The 18,542-nt window shown below is 40.3% G+C and overlaps 2 protein-coding genes across 4 annotated transcripts in view; one reads left to right on the top strand and one right to left on the bottom strand.

Annotated features, from left to right (window-relative positions):
• GOLGA1 (golgin A1) overlaps positions 1–15,102 on the top strand; it is a 16,392-nt gene extending 1,290 nt beyond the window's left edge. For all 3 annotated transcript variants that reach the window (XM_010721074.3, XM_010721072.3, XM_010721073.3), the window contains 21 exons: positions 189–279; positions 943–1,017; positions 1,504–1,601; positions 2,088–2,120; positions 2,817–2,945; positions 3,233–3,402; positions 3,807–3,918; positions 4,032–4,127; positions 4,303–4,428; positions 5,140–5,235; positions 5,706–5,801; positions 6,006–6,158; positions 6,378–6,473; positions 6,833–6,922; positions 7,963–8,065; positions 8,953–9,113; positions 9,573–9,731; positions 10,241–10,300; positions 11,126–11,296; positions 12,266–12,352; positions 12,630–15,102. In XM_010721074.3, the coding sequence (XP_010719376.1) occupies positions 189–279; positions 943–1,017; positions 1,504–1,601; positions 2,088–2,120; positions 2,817–2,945; positions 3,233–3,402; positions 3,807–3,918; positions 4,032–4,127; positions 4,303–4,428; positions 5,140–5,235; positions 5,706–5,801; positions 6,006–6,158; positions 6,378–6,473; positions 6,833–6,922; positions 7,963–8,065; positions 8,953–9,113; positions 9,573–9,731; positions 10,241–10,300; positions 11,126–11,296; positions 12,266–12,352; positions 12,630–12,710 (2,283 nt within the window). In that variant the 3' untranslated portion in view covers positions 12,711–15,102. The remainder of the gene's footprint in view (positions 1–188; positions 280–942; positions 1,018–1,503; positions 1,602–2,087; positions 2,121–2,816; positions 2,946–3,232; positions 3,403–3,806; positions 3,919–4,031; positions 4,128–4,302; positions 4,429–5,139; positions 5,236–5,705; positions 5,802–6,005; positions 6,159–6,377; positions 6,474–6,832; positions 6,923–7,962; positions 8,066–8,952; positions 9,114–9,572; positions 9,732–10,240; positions 10,301–11,125; positions 11,297–12,265; positions 12,353–12,629) is intronic.
• Positions 15,103–15,554: 452 nt separating this feature from the next.
• Positions 15,555–18,542, bottom strand: part of ARPC5L (actin related protein 2/3 complex subunit 5 like) — a 4,022-nt gene continuing 1,034 nt past the window's right edge. The window contains exons 2-4 of the mRNA XM_010721160.3: positions 18,370–18,529; positions 18,018–18,301; positions 15,555–16,155 (exon numbers count right to left, since the gene is read on the bottom strand). Of these exons, the coding sequence (XP_010719462.1) occupies positions 16,093–16,155; positions 18,018–18,301; positions 18,370–18,529 (507 nt within the window). The 3' untranslated portion in view covers positions 15,555–16,092. The remainder of the gene's footprint in view (positions 16,156–18,017; positions 18,302–18,369; positions 18,530–18,542) is intronic.

Consider the following 18,542-nt stretch of genomic DNA (forward strand, 5'->3'; position numbering starts at 1 on the left):
TTTTTTAGCCATTCTGTTGTGCTGTCATATTAGTGATGGGTTAGAAGAAACTGCTTCTGCTAGAAGCTATTTTAGAGGAATCCCCTGCATCCTTCCTAGGCTGGGCAGTGTTTATCGTTATAGAGTTAGTACGTAACAGGATTATTTTGACTGCGTTTTGTAAGTTACATGGTTGTTCTTCTGTCAAGGCTTCTGATGGAAGCAGCTCTAGAGAGGATCTTTCATCCCAGTTGTTCAGAAGAAATGAACAAATAAGAAAACTGGAAGTCAAGCTGTCTGGTATGTGTCTCGATACATATGAAGTCTGATTGCTTAGAAGATAGTTTCCTTTCAACTTCAGTGTTCAGAGTTCTGAAAAATGTTTGTTTCATTTTAGAAAGTTAACTTATAGTAAGCCCCGATCACTTTCATCTAGGTAGCATTTCTGCCTCCATGCTTCAAACAGTCTTTCCCCCCCTTTTTTTGGTATTATGCTGTGTATGTGATGGTTTGTTTCTCTTAGGATCTAAGACTTCTGATGTTGACAGTAACGCAGGTGAAATGAAGAAAAAGGAAAGAATTCAGCATTAAACAGTCTCAAGGCTGTTTTGCTTTATAAGATGATACTCGTTCTGTAGAGCTGTCATTAAGGGTTCTGTTCTGATACTCCTTCCCATCCCTGTTGTATGGAGTGGAACTTCTCATGTAGCTAGAGCACTAGGACAGACCCTCTTGTTTGTACCACCCGTTTACCCTATGGGCAGTGGGGAGCTACTTGCTTGTCTTCATCATTACAGTCACCCAAGTCTTCCTCAGAAGAAATGATTTTCTAGTGGAGAAAATCATTGCCGTTTTCCACTCATGGTTTTTTGTTTTTTTTTTCCCCTCCCCCCTTTTTTTTTCCTGACTTCCTTCCCCAATGTCTGTCCATTCCTGGTCTGTGCTTCTCCTTCGTAACACAAGATTATGCTGATCAGATCCGAAACTTGCAGAAGATAAAAGAGAAGCTTGAAAATGCATTAGAAAAGCATCAAGATTGTACGTACTAATTTTTAATCTCTCTTATAGTTGAAAGTTGCTATGATTTAAATATACCTAGGAAGAAACAATTTTTTCATACAGTTTTTTAAACATTTATTTTCAAACTGTATACATGCAAGTTGCAAAGAGGTAGAAGAGTCTCCTGCCTTACTTATGACGTGATAACAGCAGTAATGTGCTAGTTGTTGAGTGAAGTTCTTATTATGCTCTGTTTGGCAAATTTTGGGCTAATGTGTAGTAGGGAATTTGTTGAAACCTACAGCTTTGTTGTAGTCCAGTGAAGAACAGAAGACATCTGTTACTTGTGACACTTCTCTCGTGTGCAGGCAGTGTTGTGTGATAAGTGGCACAGTATCAGTGCTAGAGCTGAGGTGGTGCTGAATACTTGAAGAAGCAGCTCTATAAATGTATAAATAACAGAAATTTCAGAAGCAATTCTAAAATATGGATTTTTAATACAGTTTGGTGCTTCTCTGTTGGTAGCTTCCATGAGGAAGTTTCAAGAGCAGAATGAAGCCCACCAGGCCAACCGAGCCAAGATGGCTGAAGGAATGGCTTTGGCCTTAGAAAAAAAGGACCAGGTAATGGAGCTTAACAAGTCAGCCTTTGTCTGGCTCTGGAGATCTGAGTGCATTAATTAAAGTAGCTGTTCTGCATTGGCTTAGTGTGTCAAAGTCAAAGGAAGGGATATTAAATTCAGGTTGCTTGTAATTGTTCTGAATCTTAATCCTTTTTAAAAGAGCCCACAGAAATTTCTGATATGAAGTCTGCACGTATGTTTGATAACATTCCATTGTGGTTGCCCTTGTTGTCATTTTTTTTATTTTATTTTACTTGAATAATATTTATGTATTTGGATAACATAAATTACTCTATAGCTTTTGTATATAAAAATGCTATCTGTTAATTTTATTTTGGTAATTGTTTTTTTCATAATTCTTTTCTTCATCTTAATATTCCTGTTATCAGCATGGATTTTTTCTTTTTTTTTTCTCTTTTTTTCCTTAATTGCTATACTTAAAAGTCTGCAGCTGGGTTGTGATTTTAATTCTTTCTTTCTTGTTCAGGAGTGGTTGGAAAAATTGAGTCACATTGAAAAGGTAATTAAGCTTTTGATTCATTTTATATTTTTAAACAGTGCCCCACATATTTTCTGTAGCACAGCTCTGTTCAGCCCTTTCTTTGCTGGTTGATCAGTGAGTAGGGCTGAAGATCTGCCTTTATTAACAGCGCCGGTGCTTCGTGAGATACTTCTGGAGTTAATGTTCATTAATGCAGAAGAATGGTGGGTTGCAGAGACAAAGATCTGTGGTTTTATACGGTGGAATCGTAGTTTCCTTAATTACAGAGGAGACAGCTGGGATGCAGAAAGAGGTGGTGACTTGGTCTGAGCTCGTTAGTTGGTCGTCTGTTTCGTAAAGAAAGGAATCTATTAGGCAGGAATTTTCTTAGTATAGGATTTCAGTCTTGCTGTAGCTGTTTGAAGGTAAACTTTAAAGTACCTCTTATTATGAGGATGTTGATCATGCTGCTGTTTGCTGTTAATTTTTTAGATAGGTTACCTCTACCTTGTGAGTTGAGTATGGCAATGAAGACAACTTTTAGAGAAAAACTTCAGAAACTCATTGATTGCCTACTGGAGTTTGAATTAGAGGAAGTTCTGACTCTATGTATAGCACTGTCACAGAGCCTTGTGGATGCAGGACGGATTTATTTCCCAGAGAATTTAATTGACCTCCCACTGAGTTCAAATTAACTTATAGATGTTCTTGTATTCCTTTTTTGTTTGTTATCAGGAAAAAAAAATGCTTGAAACACAGTTAAAAGAAATGAGGGAGCAGAGTTTGAACCTTTTTCAAAAGAGAGATGAAATTGATGAACTGGAAGGCTTTCAACAGCAGGAAATGGCCAAAGTTAAACACATGGTAACATTGTTTTAAACATGACTTCTTTTCTAAAGTTTCTGTTAGAACACCCAGTGGAAGTACTGCATTCATTTTTTTTTAGCCCTAATGCTTGTGTCCAGCTTGGCTCCATGCCCAAATCCTGTCATAGGCACATACATATGGGGTTGCATTGAGTATTTCTAGCAGAGACTTTTCTAGGAGTTACTTCACTTAATTCATCTCATCACTTAACAAGGGAGACTGTTCACATGAGAAGACTATCAGTATTACCAATTCATATTTCTTGCTAATGCTCTGGTATTCAGCTTTTGAAAAAGGAAGAGTCTCTAAGCAAAGCAGAGCAGGAACTAGAGGCACGCACTCGAGAGCTGATCCATGCTAAGGAGATGCTTCAGGAAGCAAGCACTGAGTCATCAGGCCTACGGAAAGATCTTCAGGAGTTGCAGGAGCAGTTCTTGGAGCTGGAGGCACGGAGGTATGGATGTGTTTTGGTGAAGAGTATCTCTTCCTGTATTTTTTGTCCAAATCTATTTTTCTGGGGCGGGAGGTGTTTGTATATGCAACGAACTGGTTAACTAATTGCTTCTAGTATGCCAGAGTGGATGTAAAGGCTGAGTTTGTATATCTTTTCAAGCCAATTAAAGCAATACTCATTTAGGATTTTGCAAGCTTATGGGGTTTTTTGTTGTTTTTGGTTTTTTTGGGGAATACTTAAACACTAGCTCTTTGGAAGATGTATAATGAATACAGAGGCTGGTTTTAGTACAAGAAAATCTGGTTGATGTTGCTTAGTCCATTTATCCTCTAGCAGATAATTCTGCCAAATGTTATTTTTCTGGAACACTGTTACTTTTTTTTTTTTTTTTTTTTCCTGTGAAGAGATGAACTGATGACAGCTGAGAGGAATGCAGAAAATAAGATCACTGCTTTGGAGTTGAGAGAACAGGAGCTACAAACTGTCATTCAGCACCTTTCTGTAGACTTGCAAAATGTAAGTTTCACATAAGGGGTTTGATTGAAAGGGCTCCCTGTCTGCAGGAGTTCGATTACGTATTGACTGTTTGTGAGATCTTAAGATTCAGAGCAAGGGATTTCTCTTTTTAGGCTCGAGTTGCTGGTTCTGGATGTGAGAAGACACTAGAAACACTACGGGTAGAGCACGAATCTCTGAAGGTGGAATATGAACAACACAAGCTAAAGGTTAAGAATTTGCAGATGCATCTGGTTCTGTGTTTGAAATTTGGTGTCTGTTAAGTGTTCTAGCATCATACTGTCTTTTCAAACAGAACTAATGGCACTTTTTCCAGCCAAACCAGAATGAATTAGATAAGAGCTTGGCAATGAAAAGGGATTCTGTGATTTCTTTTTCCTGCAGATGACTTTTGAATTTGATGAGAGAAGTAAACTTATTGAACAGTTGCAGGAAAAAGTGTCTTCCTTGGAAAAGAAATTAGAGAGAAATCTTTCAGGGGTTGAACATGTACAAGAACTGCTCAAGGAGGTAATTTTACATTTATGGACTCATTAAAAAGTGCAGTTGTAAGGAATTATTTTAGAATATACATTGCTTACTACGTGTGGAACGGATATTTGATGATGTAATGCAGGCATTTTTGTCTCTTTGGTGTATGCTGACACACTATGCTGCACAGGCTTGTGTGGGTGGCTGCACTGGGCCCATTTATGTACATGCTGCACAGATTCTGCATTGGTCTTTCCACATTGTTTGTTTAGGCAATGCATCTGTTTGTTTAGAAGGGAAAGAGGAGTTTTTTAACATGCCCACAAAAGGCAGAGCAACTGGAGAATTTTATTGGTGAATCCTTACAGAGACCAGCTCACTCTGTTTCTTGGTATTCATCTTCTGTCATCATGATTCCCAAAGCATTGGGACGGGAGTGGGAAGCTGATTTGCACATAGGTGTATAAACAGAATGTTGCATATTCAACACTTCAGCCTCAGAATTGTTAAGAAGCAGCTGAAAGCATGAAGAAATTTGCTTCTCTTTAGTGCTCTTTTCACTACTTGATCTTTCTCCAGAACTGATGCTCCTATTTTAGATTCATCTTGGAGCAATGTTTTCCTATCTGGATCAAAAAGAAACTGTTCAAGTTTAGTATTGTTATTAATGAAATTCAAAGAAACATGTTAATTAAAATCTTGTCTCTTTGTCCATCCTACCCTCTGTTCTTAACCCAATATAATCTTCAGAAAGCTTCTCTTGAGCAGAAACTAGATGAAACCAGTCAACAGATACTAACAGACAGAATGCATCACGTTAATGCTGTGAACCAGTTAGAAATACAGGTAAGTTGCTTTTTTTTTTTTTTTCCCCCCTACAACTTCCTAACTATTTCCATTCTCTTTACACCCAGTAGCTTTTACTGTCACTGCATTTGTGTTTTTGACCTAAGGTGATGCTATGTGTCCCACTTAGTTTTCAAAGGAAGGTTTAATTGAGTGGCTCAGGTCATCTCTTCGCCTACAGAGATGGGGAGGTGCCCAGAGGTTCTGAAGTTAAGACTTTTAGTGCTTATGTTTCCTACTCTAAGAAACAAGTAGCTAAATTGGAACCATTGCTGAGCAAGGTCTGAAATGATGAAGAGTATTTGAAGAAAGCAGGACGTGTCAAGTAGACATTCTCTTTGAACTCTGTAGTTTCATAGTTTTAATGTTTACCTGCCCCTGTTATGTCATCCTGTGTTCTATACATTGTTTTTCTTTCTAGCAGTGTAGATGTCAGTGGATAAGGAAGTTAATGTGCGGTTATGTTTTAGAATAGAGAACTGGAACAGAAACTACAGATTGCAACAGAAGCATTGAAAACGAGCAAGGAGGAAGCTTGTGAGCAGGATCTGAAGATCCAGAAGTTGGTGAGTATACTGCATTGTGTTTGTGTGACCAAGAGCGAGCCAGTTTTTGAGCATAAACACGAGTAGTGTTTATATGTGAGCTCCTGGCACTGCTACCAAAGAAATAGTTACTGAAGTTTGAGTGTATGTGATGTGCAAATACATTCAATTGTTATTAGAGCTTCAGAATATAGTTTTTTAACTTTGTGTTCTTTTTCTCATAAGCAAATGGATCTAGAAAGTGAAAAAAGGAAAATACAGCAGCAGGTTTTAAGTGAGAAACATCACTATGAACAGAAGGCTTCTGAGCTAGAGTCTCAAATTGCTGCTCTTCAAACAGCTTGGGAATTTGATAGAACAGCTGCTCAGCACAAGATAGTAAGTACAGAAACTGTTGAGTGGGGCACCCAAGTCTTCACAGAACAATTTTAACAAAGTTAGTGGATCTTGCATGTTGTCTGAATGTGCTTACTAAGAGTTCCAGCATTACAGTAGAAGTTCTAATACTTTGAAAAACGAAACATGAATTGAATGTATTTGTTTATGCAGAGCATTGGAACACTTGTACTTGGTACTTAAGCAGTCTTTATTTTGCAGAGCCAGCTGGAAAAAGAAAATGAAAATCTCAATGGAAGCAGAGAAGAGTATGAGAGTTCCTTAAAAAAACAAGAATCTGTACTGAACAAGCTCAAGGTAGGGGTTTTATTAGTCAGTGATACTGGTTAAATATGGAGCCTAATTTGAGAAACAGTTACTGGTAGAGTGTGTTATGTTCTTAGTACTTGGAATCACGTTATGTTCAGGTTCTGTGTACTTTAAATTGTCTTTCATACTCAGTAGAAATGCTTCTGAGAAGTATTACAAACGTGTGATCCTTTCCTGAAGCAGAATGCTTGGGTCTGTCTAAAAATACGTTCCCTTATTGTCAGACGTGAAGGGCTTTTAAATCATGTTGGCAGTAATGAATACGGAATAGTTCCAACATGGAATAGTTAAGTGGAACTCAGGTTGTAGTTCTCTCAAGTAACTTCTAAATTACTTTTGGTTTGCAGGAAGAATTGAGCAGCAGAGAGACTGTCAATACTGAAATTGCCAACACATTGGAAGAAACAGAAAAACAAAAGGACAAATTGCAACAGCAGGTTGGTTAATACCAGCTGTCTAAAATATGTACAAACACTCCAAGACTCCACAGATCAGATGAGGCTTGGACTTATGTTCTTGACTATTATGATAATTAATGGAATCATCTTCAGTATGGAAGATAGCCTTGGTTACCTCAGTAAATGTAAAGGTGTATATATAAATGCTTTCACAGGAATCTAATCAGTTTATGTGAGTTAATCCAGTGCAAAAGTGTTAAATACGGCTAGCTGCAAAATTAGAGATACTAAGTTTGTGGGCTGAAGGATTATGGCAGGTTTTGGTAGTTGAGTATAAACTGAGAGGAAGACCAGTTGGTAGTGAATTAAGACGTTTGCTCAGGATGAAGAGGGTTGGTATTCCAGGCCTCTTTAGTTTGTAAGATGTATAGTCCTGGTGGGTCAGCCATCCCAAGGCACTCATAGTTTGTGGCTTGGTTTCTATAAAAACAATCAGACAAAAAACAAGGACAACAAACACACCACCAAACACAACTACTAACTAGAGCTATCCATTCTGTTGTGTTCCTTTCAGTGTTTATATCATATCTTTGTCCCTCTGAGGCACAGCAGTTCTAGAATCCTAAATTTCCTAACAGGAAGGAGTTTGTTTCCAATAGCAGGTTTGCACAGTCGTTGTCTTACAGCTGCCACCTGCTGGTTTTGAGGCAATCTGTGCTTGTGGCGCAGACTTACCAGAAGCTGAAGTTTTAGCTTTGGCAATATGTTTACTTCAGTGCTTTCTAATGAGACCAGCAGTGTGTAGGTGATGCCTTCTATGACTGTGGAGTTGAATCATAGACATCCATATTGTGCTATCTGTAACAATAATGCTCAATCAGCTACTTTTTCAAGGTCCTGTATTGCCGTGCACGTAGCTCAGGCAGCCCTTGTTTAGTTGTAGATGCAATCCACTGCCTTCCACTCATGTAAGAATTCTTCACTTCTTGCCACAAAAAAAAATCTGAGATATGTTGAAATCTTTCCATGACCTCTTCTAAGTGTATGTCCTTAATTTTGTTTGTTTGTCTGCTTTAAAGGTTTCACATCTGGCTTCCTTAATAAAGGAAAAAGACTGGCTAATTGATGAAAAATCTGGTATGCTTCTAAAACAGAAGGAAGAACTAAACCAACTCAGTCAAGGTTAGATGAAACAAATCTACTGTATTCCAGAGAGCTTTAACTGAATACAGTCTCTAGGTGTGGGCTTACTTATGTGTAGATGGTAATAATTCTAGATTTCTCTTATTTCCATACTAAATCTATTTGAATTTTGAAAGTCCTCTGTCATTCAGTATCAGTCTCTGTTTCTTACTAAACAAACAACAACAAAACCCACCTTCTTAATCGTGGTTTTGCAGTGTTTTATCAGAAAATAACAAATCTTACTGTACTTTCTGCTGGTGAACATATAGTGCAAAACACAGGAAATAAAGAGCTGGTCCAGTTCGATCACTACTACTTTATACCACTTTAAAAACTGCACTTGCTTGAAAGACATAATTTACATTCTTAAATCAGTTGTAAGCTGTTTCCACAGTTACTCTAAAAAATGAAGTGCAGTCATCTTCATTCAGTTCCAAACACCTCTGTGTTCCTATTGTGTTGCCCTTATCTAGACAGGCACCCAAAGGGTAGCCTCCTGTTGCACCATTCCGTGGCTGGCTGGCTGTCAGCAGCTGTCTGTGCCATTGCCACGTGTGCTCACAGCCCCAAGTGTTCCTGTGCAGTCAGGAAAAGTCACACAAGCTTTTGGTGGAGGCCTGTGTTCTTTTAGAAGAGGTATAGTTGATAATTAAGCTTTCAAGTATTAAAACTACTCTGACTTTTGAAGAGAGAGATTGCTCCATTGCAGAAATACACGTGAGCTTGGGTGGCTTAAATTTCATGTCTTCGTGACAGAGCAAGGCAAAAAGGTCAGGATTTACCATCACAGTGACTTTTGTCTGTATGTATAGACAAATAGAAAATAATGAGAAAATCTCATTTGATTCAGCAGATTGGTACTAAGCAAGTTTCTTCATCCTCAGATCATGAAGCTGCATTGCTGCAAATGCACCAGCTACGATCTGACGTAGAGGCAAGTAATAGCCAAGCACTGGAGAAAGAAGAAACAGCAAGGAAGGAAATAGAAGAATTGAAGCTGCAGATACAGGAGCTCCTATTGGCCAGAGAAAATGATGAGAAAAACGTGAGTGCCAATTGTGAAACTACTCTCTTTGCACTTTTCAGGAAAATAAGTAGGTGTGCAAGAGATCTCAATTCTGGTATGCCTTGGTGATATGCCATTATTTTTTGTTCCCCATCTTCTGTAAGAAAGCTGTCTGCTGTCACAGCTGTGACTGATTTGTGAAGGACACCACCTTACTTTATTTCACTTATAAAATGTCTTGAGGGGATCGAAGGAGGCAGAGACCCAAAAGTGCCAAACAGGCCACTAAGATGTGGAGTAGATTGTCACTATTGCTTTCTGGTTTGGAAAACAAACAAACAATGAGCCAAAATGAAAAAAGAACCAAAACCACCACTACCTCCCACTACCACGCCAAACAAAAACATAGAAAAGCAATAAAATCTTGCTTTTTCCCTGAAGACTGTTAATGGGCTGCAAGTATCACACCTCTGCAATTTCCTGTTTTCATTCATGTAGGTTTCAGAACTGGAAGAATCGGCAACAGCCTTGAATGAGCACTTACACCTTCCAGAAAGCCGTGTGACAGAACAGAATGGAGAGGTAACAGCTACAGATGTCATTCAACTTCAGAAGGATAACAGGGAGCTGGAACAGCAAATAGTTGAGAAAAACAAGGTAAACTAAACAACAGAAACACCTGTTTTAGTTAGGAAGCCTAATAGGTGCCAAAGCCATAGAAAGAAAGGCCTGAACAGGTTTACAAATGTGAGAGATCCAATCTGAATCCAGCTTTCTGTACGCATTTTCCCCACCCCAGACTGTAAAAGGGTGTAGCAATAGTGAATGAAGAATTGTAGAGAAATCTCTGTGGCACATCCTGCTTCTGCTCCTTACTTCTTTTGGAGAGAAGAAGCACCGAATGATTCCTGCAGATCCCTTTTGTTTGAATTCGATTAATTTCTATCATGCTGTCAGACTGAAGCCCGGTGTCCTGTCACACGCCTGCTGACATTTGCAGCCACAATTGTGAGACATCCAGATCATTTCTCTGGAGCTGTCAGTTGGTTTAATGATTGCTTGATTCTTTGCATTCATTTTTCATGTTTTCTCTTCAGATACTTCTGTGTCAATATGTGCCCTAATGCTGAATGCTGCATTAATGCCATCCTTTGCTCTGCTTACAGATGATAAAGCAGCTACAGCAAAGAATGACAGAACTGAAAAAAACTCTCCAGAAGGAGTTGGTAAGTGTTCTGTTCCTCAGTCTCTCCAGCTAACTTACTGAAAGTTACTTACAGTAGAAATTCCAAAGACTTGATTGCAAGCTACAGTTTGTTTGTTTATTTAGTAGGAATGCTTGCAGTTTCCTTGTGATTGCAGACAAATCTGTGACCCTTAATTTAAAGAAATATGTAATTCTGGGTCAGTATTTACTGAGTAGGTGGTGTGTTGGGTTGCTGTTACTATTCAGATACTGCAACACTGAATTTTAGGTATGGACTTGTAGTGTCTGGTATCTAAATGTTTCTGTATCTTGGATAACTGAGATCTGTGGGTGCTATTCAGCTGTCATTCAGCTAAAATTTCCCAGGCAGTGATGTCAGCCACGGGAAAAAGGTCTTCTCAAAATAATTTCCCTCTCCAAGAAAAAGCCCTCATATTTTAAACATTTTAGAAGAGAGTTTACAAATATTGTGGGTTTTTTGAAAATTAATTAATTATTTGTTTGTTTATTTTGTTCTGAACTTGAGAACTGCGTTCTGTGCATTTGAGAAGCACAGAGCAGATTAATGGTGAAAGAAGAATGGTCAGATGTCAGTATCTAGCATGGAGCCAATTCTGCTGGTTTGGGTCATGCAGATGTAACTCTGACAACAGCTAGGTTCTCTCCTGGAGGCTCGAGAAATGTAAAGATGGGCACCTCTGCTGTCATCCCCGAAGGATGAGAAGCTTGTCCTACTGATGCCCATCTTATGGGTACAAATGCTCTGTGTTAGGTATCTCAGATTCAGATTTTCTCCCAGCATCAAACTGACACAACCTATAATGCTCTCCTCTTTTTCTTTCAGAAAATAAGACCAGACAGTGAGGTACCTGAAGTACGTGAAAAAACAAATTCTGAAGTGCCTAATGCTGCTGTGACTGTCACAAACAGCTGTGATTTAAATGACTCAAGGGAGATAAACTTTGAGTACCTTAAACATGTTGTACTAAAATTCATGTCCTGCCGGGAGTCTGAGGTAAAGAATTCTAGAAGGACGGGTTGGTATGCTTGTCTTCTAAGTCTCTTTGTCCTTGAAAACTGGTACCTGGTAAGAATACTTCTATGCCAGCTCAGTATTTTTGCACTTAAAAAGAAATTGTCTGAGGCAGCACAATAAAGCAAAATAGCAGCACGTTTGGGAGTACAGATCATTAAGAACGAAGTGAAAGGTAGGAGGTAGTTATGTCTAGAAGTTAAAGACCTGAAGCTGTAAGGCATTTCCTCTGTACCATTCTAAAAAGCATGTGGAGTATATGTGATTATAGAGTAGCTGTATATTTAAGAAAGATAGCAACAGAAACCAAAAAGGACATAAGGCACATGCTGTTGATGTATTACTTATAAGAGATAATTCCTTGTGCATTTGGAGCTCCTTTATGTTCTCTAAGTTGTGTTGAAGAAGTTACAGGTAGAAAGAAGTCATGCCAAAATATGCTTTTCTTAATTGTAGGTAGGATGAGGAAATAATTGTGCAGCTCCATAGTATCCAGAGTGTTTGTCTCCTTTACTAGCTCTGCATGATGTATCTCACTTGCACTCTTGGTACTATGCAGTTAGTACATAGTGTATGTAAAACAGCATGATTCTTATCTGTCTACATGCTGCTACAACTTTTTAAAACTTAAAAAAACAAAAAAAACCCCCAAACAAACAAACAAAAACAAAACAGCCACCACAGGGATGCTGTAGGAGCCAGGCTTCTTCTCTGTTCCTTTTGTTTTCTTTCCCCAAAATATGCAAGCTGAAGAAAGTTAGGAAATGCAATCAGAGGAAAAAAGATACAGGCTGTCCTGGTCTGTTGTTAACAGGGCATAGTGAAAGGTTTTACTGTTCTGCTCTTTGCAGTTGTAACTAAAGTCTGTGACTAAGCCTGCAGAAGAACTGTGTTGCACTGTAGTCCAGAACACAGAGCTGGGAGCATCATAAGCACTGTGGTTTCTTTCAGGCATTCCATCTTATTAAGGCTGTATCTGTTTTACTGAATTTTTCCCAAGAGGAAGAAAATATGCTTAAAGAAACTTTGGAGTACAAGGTAAGGATTCTGTTGCACCTGTAGCCTATAACTGGACTTGCAGCAAAAGATGTGAATGCTCTTAGGTGCTGGGAGATGCTGAAAAGTAGCTGTTCCTTCCAGATTTAATCATGTGAAGCTATTTTCATTTTCACAATCTGAAGTCTGCAGGGTTCTGTTTTATAAATAGCTTCCATCACTTGATGGGGAGATGCATATACACTGTATTCTTGTTCCAGTCTCCAGCTTCTTATAAGTGTGAACCTAGCATGATATGTATTGTGCTTTCCTGTCCTAGATGTCGTGGTTTGGGTCGAAGCCATCTCCTAAAGGCAGTATCCGGCCCTCTATCTCAAGCCCAAGGACACTGTGGTCTTAAGGGATCCTGAAAATGGGCAGTCAGCATCTAGCCACCTTTTTTTCTGTGAAAAGAACACTGAACACACCATTTCAGGTGTGTCTTAATCACTGTCATTGCAGTATTTTGTACAAGAACTTTGACACTGTTTACAAAAGTAATGCTGTGCAAGGAGAAACTTCACTACAAACTGACACCTCTTGTGGGCTGGGATCAGGGACCTTTGTCTCGATGGTGTCTCAATGGAAGTCAGCTCCTTGTGCTCACCAGACCTGTTATCTTGGCACCAAAGGATAACATTAACCTCACTAACATGGGTGCTGGCAGTTCAAGCTTCTAACACGTGCACCTGTTGTGATGGTGATTCCAGCTTGTGTTAGGGAGCGCGAGGGTCGAATAACTCCAGACACAGTAAAGCTTCCTTGTCTCATTGTGGAAAGCAGTGGGGAAAAAAATGTTGGCAATACTGTACTGAATTTTTGACAGTTTGAAATGACTTTCAAAGGACAGGAGCAGGAGCTTTAACCAAAAAAGAAGTTTGCCTTGCCTTGTTATACTGACATAACTAATAGTCTGCATCTTTTCATATCACTGTGTAACATAAGGTGCATATATCCTGGCCTGCAGTCTTGAAGGCTGCATGTTGATCATGATTATTTAATTTGAGAGCACAACTTTAGAGTTGTCTGATTTTACTTTCTTAAAGAAAAATAATATTTAAGATGGTCTTAATTACAGTACCTAACACTCAGTCGCCTTTAAAACTAATCTGTTAGTCTGTACCATAGGTTGTTAGCACTGGGAAGGAGGGGTAGTAAACCATTTTAAATTTTTAAAACTGAATTCCAGGTATTGTAAGTATACACTGAAAATACTTTTTATAATTAAAAAGAAAAAAGAAAAAAAAGATTATATGTATATATATACACATTGAAAGAGAGTGAATAATATTAGTACTAAGCACTTTGGGCTTTCTTCCTTAACAAGTCTGCTAGCAACAAAATTTCATAACCAGTATCTTTTGTTGTGGTTTGTGTAGTTCAGATACTGTTGCTTATAAACTGTTCTGAGCATTCAGTGGGCTGTTAACTGTGTCCTAACTACAAGACAAAAGACCACGGCTTAGGAGGTTTTTGTTTTTGAGGGCAAAATTAAACTCTTCACAAATGAGTCTTGGTTCTGGCAGCTTGCTTTCTTCTGCCTTTAGGAAAAGGGAACTAAGCTGACACAGATTGAAAGTGCAGTTTTGCCCTTCAGTTTTAACACCACCACAAAATCTAGATGAATATAGGAAGCAGCAATCAGGCTTACTTAAAACTTGGATATATATCTATTGATAAGAAACGTGATGAGCAAGCTGCTATTCTGGTAATTCTCTTACAATGAGATGTGTTACTAACAAAGATTTTTATTAAATATATTAAAAATAGAAATAAAAAAATCTAGCTGTCCTGTAGTAGAGATGTGGTCATGTTGAGAGCTCCGACTGAGCTGTGCTGACAGGAGACATGAGCGACCGTGGTGGTGGTGGCAGTTGAGATACAGTGTTAGAGTTACAGCATGGCAGCTGCTGTGAAAAGGTGGAGGCATTCTACTTGAGGTCGGTCAGCAGAGCAGTGAACATGCTGCAGATCTGTACCCGAGTGGACTGGATCCACTTGGCACAAGTGACGCTCCTTTTAAGAGCTAGGATCTATTTAAATACATTCAGTAAAATCAGCAGGACTCTTGTATACTAAGACTCGATCCGTGGCACTTAACTGTATAGAATAGGGAAGTTTATGGTAAGAGTGCAACTCTAATATGAAAATAGACAATCAAAAAGTAGATTTGTTAGTTTTTCTGGTATTGGAACAAAGCAGGGGCAGGATAACCCTCCTGGGCCTTAGAAGGGTCTTTCTTTAGAATGTCTCCTTGCCCTGCCCTGCTTCTGTGTGACCTGAGGCCAGAGGATAGGATTCTGCCTGGTCACACTGCTGCAGGCTGAATGACAGATTTGGTTTCAGTTGTGTCTGGCTTGAACAGTTACTGCTGTACAGTAACAAATGCAGTAAAGGCAGCCTGCAAGACAGTGATACATAAATTCTAGATTATATACTGACTAACACAACCAGTTTAGCATCCCAAAGCTCATACTTACCCAAAGCTCACCGACTTACCATAAACGAGTTCTCAAGTGTTGAATTTTCTTCAGATATCAGAGCAAGAATGGTGTGTGTGTGTATGTATATATGTACATATATATTAAAAAAAGCTAATGCACTTTCCCTTGTATAAAAACAGTGGTATACACAATCCTTTCTATGGCTGTTGAAATTTCTTTCCTTCTATGCTGTAAATATGGATTGTATTATGAAACACTATGGAATTTGTGGTGCAATATGTTTTGGATTAAAACTCTAATCTTGATTTCTTTCTCTTTCTTTATGGTCCTGATTGTGTCCACTGGGATGCTACAGCTATTTGAAAGAGTTTTAAAGCATTGAAGCAAAACTTATCTTTGACCTGTGCTACGATTGCGTAGTTGTGAAATTAAGGCCTGTTTCTCATAGGGAATTAGGCCAGGAATGAGGGAGCCTGCTTCTGCCTCCTGAAATCGTCTCTAGGGACAGCTGCTACTTGTGCTCTTAGCAGGTGCTAAATACAGACTGGCTGGATTACAGCCTCCCTTTGCAGCTGTGCCATAACCAGGACACTCAGCTAGGCAGCTGTAGCAGCCAGCACAGCTCAGTTTGAAGACAGAGTTTGGAAGGAGTTGGAAATGAGTGCTCATGTAGAGGTGGGAACTTAGCTTAGAAATGCTATTATTGCAGGCTTGAATTTTGAGTGTCATATTTAAGAGTAAGCCAGAAATCAACAACTGCCTTAACTTGTATGATCCAAGAACTTTATTGATGCAGCAGGCACTTTACAATGAAACCAACCCCATAGTCCAACTGTCCTCTGACTATATCTCTCTCTATATATACACACATATATACACAAAATCATCTTTCTAATAAACCCTTCTCCCATTCATAAACTGTCAGAATCTTGCATCTGTGAAGACCATAGCTCCCTCTTAAATAAGCAGTACAGACAGGATCTTGGATCACCACACTTCGATAAAGCAACATCTGAAAATACCTGCTCACTTTCAGTAGTAGGAGGCAGGAGTTTGCCTTCTCTCTGCCTTAAAAGAAGCAATCAGGAGAATGTCTTGGCTCCTGTATGTGATAGTCAGAATATACAGGAATACCTTTACTCTTTTCCCACCTTTAAGGTTAAAAGCAGTCCAAGAGGAGGTTTCCAAAGTATTTCAGTAGATTGCAGTCTCTAATCAAGATGGACCAGTGTCACTTCAGCTACTTCTTCTTCTTCTGGGTCCAGAACCGATGGTTGTCTTGGTTTGAATTAACAGTCTTTAAACAGTCTTTCTTGCTGTAAGAACTCTTACTATGGAACCTAGGCCACCTACTGCTAATGCCTGTGGGATGAGAGGAGACAAGATCAGTGTCACAGTCACACGCAGCCAGTGGCTCTCACATAGCAGGCTCTACTTCACTCTTTTTATTCTCAAAACTTGAGAACAGTTACTTGTGGAAAACAAAGAAGTTTTTTTCCCAGAATATGCAGACATTAGGCACATTTCAAATAGTTCTAGATACTCAACTTCACTGCACAGCATCAGGTTTCCATGATAAAACCTTCATTGTTCTTACCAGCCTGCAGGGCTGGCAGTGGTTCTGCCGGTACGACCGTTCCGTCACACAAGATGTGCACTGTACTGGTTAACTCCTAAGCAATTTTTTATGCTAATTGCTACCACCAGAGCAGGAAATTCAGTTCTCAAGTTGTTCCACCCCTCCACATCTGTGCAGGTGCCTTCTGCACTGCTTACACCTTCAGCTTCCTGCAGTAATAAGTTCTATGTCCGCACGCTCATTCCTTTGTCACGTTCAGTCTGTTCCTGTCCTGTGCCATGATTTTGGGAACTCTATGCCCCCTATCCTCTCTGAACTTACACAGATGAGTGCCTTCTTTGACCTGGGTTTTAGCAATACGTAGGCAGTACTACTCTATAAACGTGCTATAAATGTAAGAAGCAAGGAAACAAAGGGCAAACAAAACATGGCAACACATCCCACGAAATGTGAAGGTTAAAATGCGTTCTCCCAAACCTTACAAACTGACTTGCATCTAGTGAAGGACACGGTGTCACAGATGATGCAGAATGCCTCATCTCTTCTGTTCCTGAATGAGGAAAGGAGGAAGGGCTTGGTGTGGTTTCATTTGCATCCTTAATGTAAATGAAACATCTTCCTAAGGCAAGGAAAAGGATGCGAGGACTGGAAAGCAGCTGCTCAGATCAATGCCAGACCTGACAGACAGAGAGATGGCACTGGGCCTTTCCAGGGGACAGGCGGTGCTGCTGAGCTGCGTGTCCTACCTGTGCTGCTGAAAAGCAGCGCCCAGCCCGCTGCAAACCTGTCACGGTCCTTTCAAAACAAAGGGGAAGAGATGCTTGCATGTGTCTACATGTTCTGGGCGCTGACTTCTTTCCAGTCAGGGCAGTCTTGTGTAATGTTACATACTGGGAGCATCAACCTATGGCGACCCAAAAACAGTCTCCAGTGGGAAGAACAGCACAAAATGTCAAGCAGAAACATGTTCCTTCCTGTAAAATTTTCTCCTCCTCCTGCCCATCAATATTCTGCAAGGCTGGGGACAGCTGCTAGTACCTGTAGTCACCACTGCACAACTTCTGTCTTAACTCCTCACAAGAAGGAAGCTTACCTTTGCAAACAACCAACCAGCAGCCAGCTGTGAGCACAGCACATCCCCTCCTGCGACCCTTCCACAGAAATGCCACAGAGTGCCCCTGTGGGTTCCACTGGAATCTTCAGAGACATCCAAAGCCTTTACTGTGCAAACTAAACAGGTTCACTACATCCTGATTAATTTGGACACGTGCTCTGTCACGGGACCTCACTGATGAAAAAATGTCACACTTGAGCCACCCTGGGCATCCCATGAGCCAAAGGCACCTTTCAAACAATCACACCTCCGCTTCCAGTTCTTGCTCCTTATTTGGGGAAACCACCAACAGATAGAATGCACAACGCTTCCTGCAGCAGACACTGCTCTGCCACACCCCGCCCCTCCTGGCTGAGGAAAGCTCTGAAGTACTGGCAGAAGCTTCGGAAGCCCAACCTTAAGAGACCAAAGACAGAAGGCAGCACCAAGCACTGCTCCTCAGGGGAGGATCGCCCTCATCGCACACCTCTCTTCCAGGGGCTTCTCCTGAAAGCACTGATGGCAAATGGAGAGCCCAGAGCATGCACTCACCTTTTCATGCCACTGGAGTAATATTGCACTGCTATTTTCTGTCGGCTTTTCAAATCCTTTATAAATATACTTCATTAACAAGTCAATACCATTTCTGTCTAAGGAGTTCACCGCTTGTTCGATTTCACTGCTTTTAAAAGACGTGAGGACTTTGAGCATGGTTCCCTGCGCCTGCTCCTGCACAGGAAAGGAAAACGCCGTTAGGATCAGCAAAGCCGGACACGACCCCGAGAGCCACGCGCAGCAAAGCGCCCGGAGCAGCCAAACAGGAGAACATTTTGCACCTTAAGTTTCCATAGTGAGAAGAAAGAAGGGAAGAGCTCTTTAAAACCGAACTTATTGGTCCTCCCACCTCGGGAGAGCCACCCGAAGCGCACTGCAGAATTGCCTGCAACAAATCTACAGTCCGAGACCAACGTCCCGCTTCTGCAGCACACTACAAGATCCCCTCGGATGTACTTCGGGACTTCTTCTCTCAGCCACCGGTTGCTGCCGGGCGCGTTTCCCCGCACCTCGGGACGCCGC

Source organism: Meleagris gallopavo, chromosome 19 (assembly GCF_000146605.3).
Source record: "Meleagris gallopavo isolate NT-WF06-2002-E0010 breed Aviagen turkey brand Nicholas breeding stock chromosome 19, Turkey_5.1, whole genome shotgun sequence".
Lineage (NCBI taxonomy): Eukaryota > Metazoa > Chordata > Aves > Galliformes > Phasianidae > Meleagris > Meleagris gallopavo.